The following is a 16,181-nucleotide window of genomic DNA, read 5'->3' as shown; positions in this document are numbered from 1 at the left end:
CTTGTAAATGACATTTATAGTTCTTAATGGAACTGTGCATTTAAAACTGATTGAGTGTAGCACTTTGTACGCCCTGCTCTTCACCTTCAACTGTCATCACCATCACTGACCATCATTTCTAATTCTTAGTTTTGGATTGAAGTGTCACGCTTTCACTGTTATGAGCACTATAACAACTTACAAGACTGTAAAATAATATCGTTTTTCCCCGAATATCCCTCAGTAAAGCTTTTTATTTCATATCAACGTCATTTTCACATGCAAGGACTGATCTCCACTGTTGAAACCAGACCTGTGGTGTTAGCATTAGAGGGTTGTTTTGCGGTTCAAAATCCTGTTGCAGAGCAGAGTACAGTACACGGTGCGGCTCGTTATCGTTTGTTTGGGGAGATTATTTGAACAGGCAGGTGCATAGCGGCTCCCTGGGCTCCATTAAACAAGGCGTCAATACATTCATCACCGAAAACTCAAGAGGCAAATAACACAGCTGAGTGAGTCTACCAGGCTTACTGCTTACTGTGTGTTGCCTGACATGTGTGTAATGAGGTCACCTGACTAAGGCAGACTTCCTATTCTCACACTCACACACACACACACACATACTTCCTTGGCTCATAAACACACGGCAGATCCTGCCAACACAAATGTGTGCACACACATGGGCGTGCTAACACAATCATAAGCAGTCCATTAACAGTACGCAGTGTTCTTAAAGTAGCCAGCTACCAAGTGCAAAATATTACTAAAGTACACACACACAAACACACACTAAAGCCTTAGAAAATGTCTCTATCAAAGTACATTAGGCTTCCAAACTACAAGCTTATTACCCTCTTAAGCGGACACACACACACACAGCAGAGTTTGACCTAACCCATATGTTTGGGTGGGATAAGTCCACGTCACCTCTTAGTGTCTTTAATTCAATAAGTCCTTTCTTTCAATGCCCCATTAGTGCAACAGCCAGGCTCTACACACACACACACACACACACACACACACACACACACACACACACACACACACACACACACACACACACACACACACACACACACACACACACACACACACACACACACACACACACACACACACACACACACACACAGCCCCATTAACAGATTGATGTCCATTCAATACCTATAATTTCAGTGGCTGAAGGCGTCCACGATCTAAATGTAAATGGATGCAAGACAAAAAGCAGGTTGTACTTGATATGCTCGTACTAAAACTGCAACTAGCAAATGATTCCATTATAAAAACTTATCTGGTGATTGTTTTTTTTTAATTATCATTGAGCCCATAAAGTGTCATCGTGAAAGACGCGACGAAATATGAAATAGAACACATTCTAACCTTTATCACACGGGGTGAAATGTTTGGATGCGTTCATGCATTCATACTCCCTTCCTCCTTTTGTAACACAGCAGTCAGCACGACATTAATCTAATCTGGACTGCCGGGATCTCATTTCCATTCGGTCCCATATGGACAAGGGGGTCGTTATTTAAAAGCACTTAAGCTGATGAGATCGCCCAAGACGCTGTGATGTCATCTGACTGGACACGCGGCGATGTCACATCGGGGAACTTGCGTCTTTAATTGGATCAGTGTCCTGCTGAAATGGAATTGTTTCATATCGGGTGTGACTTCGCATGTCACAATAGAGTTGCTGTGTAAAAACTTCCCCGTGTATTGCATTTCTTTTAGAGAACCCAACGCTTTCTACTTGAATGATTGTTACCTGAGCTTTCATCTGCACTCTCCTCCGTGCAGACAAAGGCTCAGTTAATGTGTTCTTACTGTGATGCCACCGTCTCTGACTACGAAGCGCCTGTGTAGTGCTTTGTAATGTCATGCTTTCTAGAACAGTGTGATAACGCTTTTAGGAGGCCTTAGATGTTTCTCACACACACACACACACACACACACACACACACACACACATTTTAGGCAGCCTGTCTTCCATTGTAATGTTCAGCTAAAAGATGAAAGTATGGTGCCTGTCTGGCTCTAAAGACCCTCTTTCTCTTTTTCTCTATTCCCCCTGGATGCACACACACACGCACAAAATACACATACAGGCTCAGCAGACACCTCAATTATGATAATGTGGATCAGCATTAATGTATCCTGGCTTTCAACAATGGTGTGTGTGTGTGTGTGTGTGTGTGTGTGTGTCCCAGACAGCCGGAGAGGAGGGGCAGCTACTGTATCTCATTTAACACAGGTTACTCCCTCCAGGAGAGCAAAATACTGAGGCCTTCAGCATGTCTACGCTATAACACACACACACACACACACACACAAAGATAAACCCATACACACACTGTTAAAAGGAAAGTTTCTCACGAATGCAACAAAGAAAAATACGGACAAACACAAGGATAAGAAGATTCAGGAAAACGCTGAAGCCAGTGTCTGCGGAGAGAAATATCAAGTAAGACGAAAAAAAAGAAAGTGCGAAGATTCTAGTGCTTCAATTCAAAAGAGCATCGGCCTCGCTGTGTGTTTTCCTGTCTGTGTGCAGCAGTATCAGTGCGTCAGACAGTTTAAACAGTCCAGGTGGCCTCGGATTTGGGCAGAAGAAACTCAGATTATACATTCTAAGTAATGGTAAACATTCAAAATACACCATAATTCCCAGATAAAGAATATGCAGCAGTGCAATAGGGCAACACTAACTTGGCATCCTGGGAACTCCTCATTTAAATAACCAAACTATCAAACAAGTAGAAACGAGACGCAGCGTCAACAGTATTAGTGTAGTAGAAGTACACAAGGATCAGTTCTCAACCCCTCTCTCATCTCCTTTGCAGCTCTGTCATCACAACCCTGCTGTTTCTTCCTCATCCTTCTTATCCTCGTCTTCCCTCCCCCCCCCCCCACCACCACCACCACCACCACCACCACCACGCCTCCTTCCTCCTCCTTTCCCAGACTCCCTCCCACCCTGTAATTACCACCTCAGACTCCAATTAAAAGAAACCACAATAAAGAGAGCAGAGGAGGGAGACCGAGGGGCGGTAAGGGAAAGAGAGAGGGGACGGCAGAGAGAGAGACATAGGGGGGAGGGATTTAATGAGAGGTTTATCCACACACACACACACACACACACACACACACACACATATATATCTACACAAAACGACTCCAAAACTAGTAGCACATGCAGGTAATGCAACATTTCAAAAACTCAAGCTTTCTTCAACGCTTTCAAAGAAGAACAGGAAGTGTGTGCATGTGGATGTGCATGCGCGGGCATGTATGTTAAAATGTGTACAACCATTTGTATTTGTGTGTGTGTGTGTGTGTGTGTGTGTGTGTTAACGTGTGTGTGTGTGTGAGTGTGTGAGTCAAGGGGACTGCTGAATGTTTTTCCTTTGTGTTTTGCCAAAGCCTGTTTCCTGCCATTAAGGTTCTCAGTGTTACTCCGCTTTCCTTAAAAGCACACACGCATCAACACACACACCAACACACACACCAAATTGGACAAAAAATGTAAGAGACAGAAGGTCAATATGCAAGACAGGATGATAAAAAAAAAAAGGAGAACTGAAGATCAACAAGTCATGGAGACAACATAGATAGAAGGAACACAACATAGTCAATATAGTGCTTTTAAAACTGACCAACGCACGCACACACACACACACACACACACACACGAATACCAAAGAAACTCTCTCTGCAGTGGAAGACACCAACAATCAATAAACACAAAGTAGGAACAGCAGGGTAGCCCTTACTCTCAAGCAGTCTTTGTGCGAGTGTGAGTGTGTGAGGAAGAAATGGGCCTTGTGGTTGAGTGCCAACCGAACCTGCCAAAAGACACACACATATACACACACATGCACAAAAAGAGGGAGAGAAGGAGGGCAGAGAGGTGGTTTGATTTATAAGGCTGCCAGAGAGAGGAGGACAATATACAGCGAGGAAATAGATATCTTGGTTCACTATACACACACCTACACACACACTCGTACACACAGTGGCCTCAGACGGCCTTATCAGTTCATTCATTTCATTTAGAAGATCTATGACTCAGCTTCTCTTTGAAGACTAGTGAGTGTGTGTGTGTGTGTGTGTGTTTGAGTGTGTGTGTAGGTGTTAGTGTGTGTGTGTTCCAGATAGAGTCGCTGTGCAGCCTTTATGACCAAGTGTTTTACCTTGATCATGGCAGGACTGGGAAGTTGCTCTGCGCGACACACCAAACGCCCCGTGGTGTTTGGAAGGAACACTCTTACTTTCCCAGCTTCATTCAATAATTACCATCTGCATTTTTTCTCTCTCTGTGGAAACCGGTTGAGCCAAAGTGCGTCCTGCTTACAGCTGTAAGCCGGTTCAACCTGATGGTGCAGTTGTGATGAAAGGTGAAATTACAGACCAGGTGACTGTGTGTAATCATCATCTGTGTGTCCGGTGTACTTACTCTGTTATGACCTGGCTAATAGCATCTATAAGGATATGGAGGGTAGAGAAAGCATTTTGTGTTAACTCATCATAGTAATAGCAAGTATAAACAAAGCTAGATGTACTGGCTTGTGCGTCACACGCTCTGCTTATCATTTAAAAAAAATGTGGGATTTACAAGACATTTCCCCTGCACTCGAACTCAGCAGTCTTCCAGCTCCCAAATGTCACTCAGAGTAAAAAAAACACCAACAGGCACAAATACGGAATAAGCTGACTTCTGCTCGCTGCTGCCGGTGCAGCGCTTCTGTGACGAATCTCATCCCAAAATGAGGTGTCCAGCTTTTAAAAATCCTCTTCTGACACAAACACTGAGACAACAACAGTATGGCTCATGTAGCTTTGTGTTTGTTTGTGGGTGCTGCAGGCAGAGAGACAGCTGGGGTGTGGAGATCAATGGCCAAAAAGAAGCGTGGTAAGTGTGTGTTTGTTTGTGTGTGCGTCTAGGAGGAAAGGGCCAAAGGAAGTATAGTATTCTACTCACGAGAGGAGAGAGAAAAAGAGAGCTGTGTGAGTGTGAGAGTGTGTGTGTGTGTGTGTTTCCTTCCTTCCCCTCCCTTTTTCCTGCGAGATCCTGCACAAAGAGCAACTCACCTTACAATTGCATTAAACCCATACTTCTGTATTACGAATGTAAGGTCTCATAACAAAAGGTGAAACGGGCCTAAAGAGAGGTAGATGGAGGGAGCGTGCCTTAACATTCCAGTCTTTCCATTAATGGCCCTGAAGACACACACACACACACACATCCCGACACACAAAAAGGCAGCAAACAGACACACGAATGGATTGACAGGCCAATCGATTGATGACTTCCAGACTTCCAATCAGTCTGAGCAAACAGCTAGCAACTCTCTGAGGATCTTCTCATTGTGACTGCAGTGTGTGTGTGTGTGTGTGTGTGTGTGTGTGTGTGTGTGTGTGTGTGTGTGTGTGTGTGTGTGTGTGTGTGTGTGTGTGTGTGTGTGTGTGTGACCTTGAAAAAGCTAACAGGTTAAGTGGATGCTGTCAAGAGACAAGGTGACCCTGTGTGACCTCTGACCTTGCCTTAAAACCATGTGACGCCCCTCACCTCCTGTCTGTCTGGTTGGTTTTGTCCTGGAAATGAGATGGATCTGTCTTTCACAATATCAATAACTATAAGTTTAACTTCCCAAAGCTTATCAGACCGGTTTGGATTTTTTTATTATCAGCGCTCTTTTCACATCAAAATTCAACCGCGTTCCACGCTCATTAACTAGTGCCTTCTGTCTGCCCCTTCCCGTTCTCCTCTACTTCCCCTTGAGTGGGTGAACAATAAAATCAATACTGATTCATATGACTGATGATGGTCCCAGGCGACAGTCAGCATTATTGAACAGTTTCTAAGACAGGAGTCCTGTAACTCACTCTCAAGACGGGAAGTTTTTTCAATTAAGAATGCCTCTGGGACTGTCCAGGTTTAATTAAAATACTGGAAAAAAAAGGCTTCACTTTAACCTGAAATTAAATAGAACAAAAACTCTTCAGCTTAAGTGTACCCTCTACTTCTAAATGCTGAAAAGCGTTCTCAGTGCATTATAATTGGTTTCCACTTGCGTTCTATCAGATGGGATTTCAATGGGCTAGAGAAGAAGGAGATGAGGGCTGAGAGCAGGAGTGAATCCCAATGAGTTGATGATATATGCTTGAGCCGCGCCCTGCAAACCTTTCTTCTAAAGCCCTTTAGGTGATACACACTGAATGCCAGAAACACTAACGCGTACCCACGAGGCTTCAACTCCAGAGAAACCCTTTCAGAAAGCTGTATTTCACGTCACTGACAGCGCAATTCACAAGATTTTCATGAGCGAGGGAGTGGGAACAAGGCAGGAAGGAGGAACGAATGAATGAAGGAGAATTCCACCAACCCACCTACAACATCCTACCATGTCGTTGACCCCCTGAGTGCCTTGTGTTTAGACTGGTCACAGCGGTCATGCTAAGTGGTGACGGACGTATCCGAACAAGAGTTGGGGAATTAGGACCGAGCGGGGAAAAAAAGCCACCAAGAATCCCAATCATGAAATCCTCCTGGGAATGCTACCAAGGGCATCTGTGTGTGTGCGTGTGTGTGTGGCCTTTGGCATCTGACTCGGCTTGACCTTTCCTCTGACGGGCTCCAGTCACAGGAGTGCCTGTGTGGGCTGACCATTCACAAACAACGTGGGAGAGTGCATGAACAGCTATGTACGTGTGCCGCGCTAATGTCGTGCTCACAATCAGAGACAATGTTGGGGCGTCATAGAGAGCGCTTTATCAGCAAAAGCGCATGAGAAGCTAATGAACTTTGCTGACGAACGTAAGGAGAGAGAGAGAGAATATTTTTCTGGAGGAGGCCGATGACAGCCCAGAGTTGACTCCTCCCATCCTTCTTTCATTCACTTCCTCCATTCCTCTCCTTCATGTTTAACTCATTTTGGTTTTAGTTCAATTAAATGCCAGACTTTAAAACACTTTTACACAAAGTTTATGTTACTAACCGTGCTGTACTAAAATCACTCTTTTCTTGAATGCATAACTTGACAAAAAAAAAAGCATGCTGCTAGCTTGATTTGTTAGAGGCTTTAGCTTAGCTTAGGTTGAGGTTTAGCTTTAGCTTAGTCTCTTTCTCTCCGAGCCAAAGGTCAGAGACCAACAAAATAAATGGATTTTAGAAGATCAACGAAAGGACAAAAACAGAGGAATGAGAAGGAAGGGCAAACATGAGACACGGAACTGAAAAAATTAAATGTCGAGACGTAGGGAAAGACCGAGAGAAGCTACGTTTTGGGTCAGGGACTAACCAGACAAGCTATGGTGGGAGTTTTTAAAACCACTTGAGGTATTTTAACAGCCAAAGAGAGATATAGATAGAAATGCTTTCCGTTATGCACTCCCTCTACAGCCAGCAAAAAGAACCAGGGCTTATCAGACAAAACTGAAGGAAGTGCCAAAAGCCTTTCCAAAGTCTTTCTCCATTCCCATGGTACCACTCAACTCCACCAGGTCCTATCAGCTACACTTAAGAAGAAATAGAGGGAAGAGTGCTGGATGAGTATGACGAAGGAACAGGGAAGAGAGAGAGAGAGAATGGGATGCAGGGATGAGAAAGAGGGAAATTCTCTTGTCTTTGGATAACCACTTTGTATTCCCTGGTGGGAGACAACAATGCAGCCTCAACCCAACACACATAACGTACTGTAGTCCACATGTTATTCTCACAGTATTCTCTACAGCTCGGTTCAGACAGTTTAATGGTTTCCTGTCCTATCCCCACAGCCTTTCTCTGACGCGAAAGTGTGCAGGGACGAGGATTTTGCACATCACGAGCCTGACCACACTTCCAACCAAGATATCAAGCGCCAATATCAGGATTTTAGATCTAACGCAGAAAGGCCACAGTATGTGTCACGTGTGTGACGTTAAACTAGTAGAGTTCAGAGGCTTGAGTGTGTGAAATTTGGAATTAACAGGAAACAAGGCACACACTTCATCAACGCTAAATGATAATACATGTACAATACTAATGATGAAATAATCAATTTGTCCAGACACAAAAGGTAGAACCAGATGAGCAAACAAGACATTTCAACTGAACTGCAGAATTCTTATAAGCTTGACGGCCAAAAAAAGTTGGCCGCGGCTACACTTCACGTTCATCATCAGAGTTGGCTGCTTCCTTGTTTGGATAATAGTATGAACTGTGAAGCAACAGCATTACCTGGCAAGTAAAATTCACGAGAAGCTCAGAGCAGAGCACAGATACTCGGCGCCTCTAGCTCCACCCGCCACACAACAGTGTGTAGTAAAATCAGGGCGATAACTGTGTTCTTCAGCCTGCTTTGATTAGTCTTTGTTAGATGGGACTCCCATCCACCCACACATAGTTCACCGCTAGCCGAGAGCAAATGTATTCACAAAAACAGAAAACACTACAATAGGTCTTTCTATCACTGAAAGTTACTGGAGTGAGATTCCGTTTAAGCTCCTGTTGACTATAAACAGAGAGAAAGTATAGTTTTGGTGAGCAGGCCAGGCAAACTGCAGGTGGTGCAGTCGATGGACACTGGGTGGCCTCATAATGGGACATAATGCTTATATACCTGCATAGTTTCCGAGTAACCAAGCTAATCAAATGAGACACAGCCCCTCTCCCCCTCACAGTAAACGGACCCTGATCCATGCGGTGGGTGCACCGCTGGGAGCCGGGCCCTCCCTTGTGTGCCGACACCCTAATGACTTTCATGTGAGGAGCATTAAGAAACGGCTGCTAGACCAGGGAAACTGACTGGAGCTGATCCCGTCACAACAGACACACACACACACACACACACATATATATATATATAAATGTGATATAAAGCCAAGTGGAGTTTTGTTTAATATTTAAATACAGCGCCATGTATTCATTATTTTCATTTCTATGGACATTATAGAAATCATTTCAGCACTCTTGGATATTTTAAAATGAATATATATATATATATATAAGTAAGATAAATATGAACATGTTTCTCGATTGCTGAGCCAAATGCCTAATTGTTTGCAAAAACAGAAATATGAATAAATTAGGCTTGTTCAGGTTGTCTTTAAACCAACTTCATTATGCAGCGGGTAATTTCAGCCGAGCAGTTTTACGACTTTCCCCCAAACACTTAACCAGAGAGTTGGAACGATTCCACAACAGCCTAATTAGCCACCCAACCCATTCAATATTGCATCTTACGAGCACCACACATACAGATGTATCACGACGGCGATGTGGCAGTGGGGAATGAACATCTTTGTGATGCGGGACGGATGGATAAATGAATTAAAAAGCATCTTGAAACAAGACTTTCTTAACTTTGTCTCCAAGTCTGGCCCTGAGGATGATGCCATAAGAAGGAACAGTAAATCCCGTATTTAGTTGTAGACGTGTTTTTAGCAGGACTGCATCTGGAGGCAGCGTGCGTTATAGCTTCAACACTCACAACACTGTGCAGGTCGTCGCTTGGATATTGTTTTACATGCAAACCCAAGCTTTGCACACACACACACAGACAAACACGAGCATCACCTGACCAGTTGCTCATAACAACACTGTCTTACATAAGAGTCTCTCTTCAGTAATCATAACACACATGCAAACACATACACACCCTGGTGAGGATCATGGCACCTACTTTTAACTTAACATTGTTGGGACTTCAATCAAGATAACAGTCAGTCTTTGATGCGTTTCTTTCTCTGCGAGTGTTTCGTGAAAACACGAAAGGCTGCTCTGTGGGGCATCGCATCGGAGTGTCTCCCTCTCATTGCCGTTCGCTGGCACTCGCTCCGACTGTATTTGTTGCGGGGCCAGCGTGCCACAGGCCACAGTTGCGTAATGGCACACAGAGACAGGCAGCTAACTTACAGACACTGCATTCATTCAGCGAATGAGCCTGCATCCCCGGGGCCAGCAGTGGCCGTCTGAAGTGAGAATTTAGCTGTGGATCAATCACAGGTTGGAAAGTACAAAGGGGTTAAAGAACAATAAGCTCTGCTGCAGAGTGCAGCTGTGGAGCAAAGCCCATTAATGCAGTCAGGTGACTGGAGTGCAGGCTAATGGTCAATGGAGACACAGTGACGCAACCTCTAAATCTTTTCCTCCTCGCTGCATCTGGGTGTAAACACCATCACATGGTAGAGGGAGGGAAAGAAAAAACCCCGAGCAAATAATCAGACAGAGAATATAGAGAGGGGGGGGGGGTGAAAGAAGAAAAACATACAGGAGGGGGGGAAACAACAGCAGATTTATGAACCTGCAAACAGAGAGAGAATACGTTCAAAACGTGGACAAATGGAGAGATGCACATACACTCATACAGGCTGCAATTCAATCTCCGAAGGGTCACAAAATAGCCCTTTCTCACTACTGCCCCATATGGTTCTCATCATTTCGTTGTTTTATGTTTTTCATGTTAACTGTCAGCCAGTTTCCAGAAAACAGGAAGGCTGGAGAGTCCGTGCCGCTGACCCCGACACAAAGGGGGAGCTTGTTAGAGAGCTGGGCTTGTCTTCACTGTGACTTATAGCCATCCGAATCTGTGTCTGCTTCTATGCTCTATGTGATGCACACAGCCACTTTTCTAGAAAACTGAGAGTTGTTTGGGTTTTTTTTTTAAGCCCCTGCGTCCAGTCTGCTCCCCCTGAGCAAGACGCCCGAATCACTGCCAGCTTACAGAGCCACTGATCCTGACCTCTGCCTTCTCTGGATGAGGGCAAATGAAAAGACAAATTCCCCACATGCATCAATCCCTCCAGCGGGAAGCGCATTTTGTCGGAACTGTCCCTTTAAGTTGAGAGCAGAGCCATACGTGTCTGGATGAACCCAACAGCCCGGCGCTTCTGCCCAGTCTGTGCACTTGTTGTTGGCGTTGAGCAGGACATGCCTGGCACCTGCTCGCCTCGCCAGCGTCACCATTTATCATGCCACAATAAAGGCGGAAGGCAGCCCTTTGGCACCGCGCCCCGAGTGCGTATACAGCAGCGCGCAGAGCGCAGGTTGACTGCGTGGCACTGGACACATGCGGGTTTACCTTTGGGTTAAATGAAGTTTTGCGCCAAACACTGGCAAGGATAATCACACAGCATGTTTTAGAGCTCATAGTTCGGCTGTGCATATGCTTGAACGGCACGAGGATATCCTGCAAACTATGCTGAAGTTGCAGATGTTGCACCAGCCTCGGGCATGTTATTGTTTTGATAGCTGTTATCGTCATCATCATCATGCTGTGACGATGATGAAGACAGCTGAAACACCTTTTCATTTGCAAATCAACATTGAGTGAAGACAGCCCTCCCAAATAACAATGCAGCTTCTTTTTTTTATTAAAATATCACTTCAGCTTTGATCATCACTAATATTGCCCTCGTGAGTTTCTGTTTTGCACTCACCTCCCAGCCCGCCCAGAGTCGCTGCCCAGGTGGCTCCGGAGAGCAGGCACAGCGTCGGTAGCAGGACCAACATGGCACCGTCAGGACTCATCGTGATTCGGCTCCTGTCCTGGTCCAGGACGGAGGTGGAGGTCCGTCCGATCTGATTTCAACGGACTCGTGGTTTCAGCTGTGGTGCATCCTGATCCTGTCTTGGCTTCGCAGGTTTCTCCGAATTAAAAAAACAAAAAAGGCGCAGAGCTCGGTCCAAGACAATGTCAGATAAGTTTTGGGTTATTTAAAAAAAAAAAAAGCTTCCTGAAACGTTTTGTTCTGCTATTCTGCTACAGGTTACCGCTCTTCCCGGAGCTACAATCTGCACAAAGCGCACATTAATGCATGCATCCGCTCATGTATTGTATTATCTACTTAAGAAAAGCGACATGCTAACAACCAGAGGGCACGTTATTGTAGTTATATTTGTGGTGTATTCCAGTCACAACTGTGCGTCAGAGTAATCCAAAGTACCCTCCTCTCGTGCAGGAATAATGCCCAGTGTCCCGGGTTATAATAAGCTGAAGCCTCGCTCTTATCCCCGCTCTGTGCCCCGGTGTCGCCGAGCTTGTCCCGCTGGTAGGAAAAAAAACAACTCCGCTCTTCTTCAGTTTAAAAGCATGTGAGGAAAATAGAGCAGGAAAATCACGTTGAGGTCCGTGAAGTGAAACCAAATTTTGACCGCGCGCTGTGTCGCTGGAGCTCGAGCGGTGCACGGTGCTGTGAAGGGGCGGCTAGTGACCGGGGCTAGAGGATGTGTGCTGCTACAACGCTCGAGCGCTGACTGTGTAGGAGCCGAACGTCTCGCGCCCCGCCCTCCGGAAAAAAAGGCAGCGCGAGGGTACACAACAGGTAGGAGGGTGACGTCACGGCCGACAGGTGCTGACCTATTTTTCTTTTCGAAGATACGCTACAAGTGATTAATATCAAAGTTCCCGGTAAGCGGAAGTTGTTGTTTTTATGAGGTTCTTTAAAATTACAGATTAATTTCATGTGTGGGAAATGACAGGCAGTGGGGTCAGGGAGTGATTACAGGTTTCACTGCGTCCACTAGACTATTATCCTATTATGTCTGCCCTGTCATACAATGAGATGAAAGCCTGTCGTGGTTAAAGTGAAACCTGTCATTGCAGAAGTCCTAAAACCTGGAGGATGCATGCAACACTTTCTACTGAATTCAAACTGAGATGCCCTTTTTAGAATGGGATTTATAGAAAACAAGCTAGGTTGTAACCAGTAGTTGTTGTTTTTTTCTCCAAATACTTTTTGTAGCCTCTTTTAAAAAAACTAAATTAAGAGATCCTTATATTATAAGTTTGTGTTAAAAAGTGCAGATCAGATTTAGCTTGATCCTCTTAATTCTGACTAGGACCAACCAATGCCAGCTAATGCTTTCCTCAAGGTTTCCCTCGACTGAACTAGATGACCCTTCACACTTAGTGAAACACGTGAGGGGGGAGTAAAAGCTTAAAAAGGTAAACTTACTATTGAATCTCTCTGTTAGTCAATTTTCTATCAGACATTGTGAATGCAAAGTGCAGGAGAGCATTATTCAATCATTACCCACTGGACATATCCGTTTAAAGAAGGAACATTTGTCAAGGAAGCTTCTCTCTGCTCCTTTTAACTCCGCTCCTGTGGTCTGGCTTCCTTAATCCACCTGTCAGTCATCTGACATCATCGGGGGCGGAGCGTTTTAAGTAAAGATGATTAAACAGTGAGGTCAATGGTCTGCAGGCCTCAACCACACTAATAATCCACAGAGAGGCTGTGTTCTGTCATGTGCTATTCATTTGTCTTGACATGTACTTCTTCAGTACTTCAAAAAATATAACGCAATGTGATTTATTAAGGTGGTGATGACACACAGTTATTTGAAAATCAATAAACAGCAGCATCCTTAGTTTGGAAATTGCTCACGCTTGTGTTGTAATTCGAATACATTTTGAATAATTTATGCAGCAGCCATAACTGCAATGAAACACTCAGCCTCCCGCTAAATCGCTCTTTCTCTGAGGAGGAGAGCAGGACGGCTGGCGGCGCTGACCCGGCCAATTTCACGGGGCGGGGGTGCAGACATGTACCCCGACTCCGGGACAAAAGGGAGGGGTCACAGAGGGGCACGGATTAAAGGCTTTGGTTGACGCGGAGGGGGGACGAGGAGGAGGACAGGGGTCGGAGGTAAGGGAGCGACGATAAAGAAAAGCCACACGGAGCTAAGAAGTGAGTGGCGCCGTCTCTAATCGAGCCCGATTAAGCTCACGCTGCGAGCGTCTCATCTTTACGCGGCCAGTGACTTTTGAATGACTAAACATCGCTCAGTATCACAATGAACGTCTTCATCAGTCTAGTGGCAGTTGGAGATCAGGGCGCTGGGGGAAAACCCCACCCTGCCTTAACCCTTGACTTTTGGGTGGCTAGTATATTTATCAATGTCAGTGTGGAGGTCCAGACATGGGTCACTGTCTCTTCAGACTGACTCCAGTGCATCTGGAGCAAATAATGAGGGCGTTGACATTTGATTGAGGATCCATCCAATCCTTTGGAGCTGAAGTCGAGCTTGACTGCTACCCCCTGCTGGACAGGTGAGGAGAAGTGGTAATTAAATATACAACACAATGCACTGAAAAACATGGTCTTCAAGGTATCGGTAAATTAGGTGGCATTATAAGCAGCCACAAAGACACAGCGAGATGCACAGTCACAGTCAGATTGATTGAAGCCTTCAAACCACACTGGTTCAAACCGAAACACCAACTCTGCATAAATTGGGCATATTGGCATAAATTAACCAGGGAGGAGTATACGGCCTTAAAAGGGATTTCCACGGCTGCTTATCTGTCCCCACACATTAATATTCAGACCACGATGTAAGGAAGCCCCAATGCGTGACACTGCACTCCTTCTGTTAATCTGTGTGTCAGTGTGCATGCCTGTCTTTAAATGTGTCTTTTTGATTGTACAGCATGTGTGTGTGTGTGTGTGCATGTTTGCAATGCATGCGTGCACATGTATACATTTTACAAATTTTTGAGCGAATGCATGCAGCCAGGCCAAAGGTTTTGCACTCTATATACGTGTGTGTTTGTGAGTTTGCGTGTGACTAATGGCTGGGGATCACTGGTTGAAATTGGGGGATTGTTGTGGGTGAGGAGGATGACAGAAAAGAAAATCAGACAGGGGAAAGAGATGGAGGGAGACACACGAGCCACCGACCTCCAGCAAATGTAATTATATGGCTCAGAATCACTGAGCAGCTGCTTCTTGATCAGCTTTGGGCCCGGCAAACACACACACACACACACACACACACACACACACACACACACCCACACACACTGTTGACATTGACCTTGTCCATGAACATCAGGGCAGGCTTTTCTCAAAAGATGAAAACATAGTTTTTTTTGTGAAGTGGCATAAAATCTATAAAATGTGTGACTGATCTATCAACTGGATAAGTAATGAATGCAGTCATGGCTTTTAATTCTGTTCTCCCACTTATTCAGTAACAGCTTGTGTGCGTGTGTGCGTGTGTGCGTGTGTGTGTGTCTGTGTGTGTGCGTGTGAGAGGGCAAGAAAGGGGGGGTCATAAAAGGCAGGGGACTTCTGCCCAGAGGGGCCACATGCACTCTCTCACACACACGCACACACACACACACACACACACACACACACACACACACACACACACAGAAACACACACACAGAAACACTCATTTAGCTAACAGCTTTCATTTCCCTAATTAAACCCAATATGAAGTACACCCTGCTTTTCTGTCTCCCTATCTCTCTCACCCATGCATACTCCCTCTCACCTCTCTTGCCCCCCTTCCCTTTTTTCTACCACACTTTCCACCTCTCCGGCTGCATCTGTCCACATGTTCTCTTACCCTCTGTCGAAATATGTCACTCAAGCTGTCAGTCAAAGGCACGTTAAATCTTAAAGCAGAAACCCTGTGCAGAATGAGAGCATTTCACCCAGAATGTCTGGCTAAAGAATAATTACAAGGCAAGTGTGGGGTTAATACTCACCCTGTGTGATATACATTGCTATCGAAGCTGGCTGGTTGCCAACTGATTTACCACCCATCCCTCACCTCTGCGGAGGAGGAAATGGAAGAAACTGCCCAAAACCACGTTCCGCTAATCCCCGGACAATTGGACTCTGCTGTTTCATTGCGGGGCGGAGATGGAAGTGATTCAGACAGCGGCTCTGATTTGCTGTGCTGCAGGTAAACCTGGAGATTTGGATCAACACTGAAGTTAAAGCATTTGATTAGTTTCCTTCCACCCAAATTATACATGATTGTGGGTATTTTTGTCCAGGTTACTCAAGATACACAGACATGTTAATGGTTGATACAGTGAACAATATAATATAGAATCAATGAATCTGTCATTTAATAAATGGATTCAACTCTTCCTGCTCAGACAGGTGAAGACACTGAGACCATCTCCCCGCCTTCTTTGAACTACACCAATTACTATCCTTTGACCTGAGACAGTAGGGGATGTAGCTCAGTGGTAGAGCGCGTGCTTTGCATGTATGAGGTCCTGGGTTCAATCCCCAGCATCTCCACTTCTTAAGCGTGGAGGGACTAGAGGTGAGACACTTATTTGATGAAGACTCTTGGAGTTAGACAAACAAATAACAATAAGTAAGAGCTTCTTCTTCTTGCCAGCAATATAATATGCACAAACGATGTCAAAAGCTGAGACTCTAAAGATTCATTCACAGTATAAGTTGT

At 45.1% G+C, this 16,181-nt stretch overlaps 1 protein-coding gene across 1 annotated transcript in view; it reads right to left on the bottom strand.

Moving 5' to 3' along the window:
- The window catches only part of sema4f (sema domain, immunoglobulin domain (Ig), transmembrane domain (TM) and short cytoplasmic domain, (semaphorin) 4F), a 41,463-nt gene extending 29,326 nt beyond the window's left edge, over window positions 1-12,137 (bottom strand). Inside the window, exon 1 of the mRNA XM_079184708.1 lies at window positions 11,398-12,137. Coding sequence (XP_079040834.1) covers window positions 11,398-11,488 — 91 coding nt within the window. The 5' untranslated portion in view covers window positions 11,489-12,137. The remainder of the gene's footprint in view (window positions 1-11,397) is intronic.
- Between the last annotated feature and the right edge of the window lie 4,044 nt (window positions 12,138-16,181).

The sequence above is a fragment of the Pholis gunnellus genome (genome assembly GCF_910591455.1).
Source record: "Pholis gunnellus genome assembly, chromosome: 23".
Lineage (NCBI taxonomy): Eukaryota > Metazoa > Chordata > Actinopteri > Perciformes > Pholidae > Pholis > Pholis gunnellus.
The sequence above is the reverse complement of the archived record's forward strand: the minus strand, read 5'-3'. Positions and strand labels throughout refer to the sequence as shown.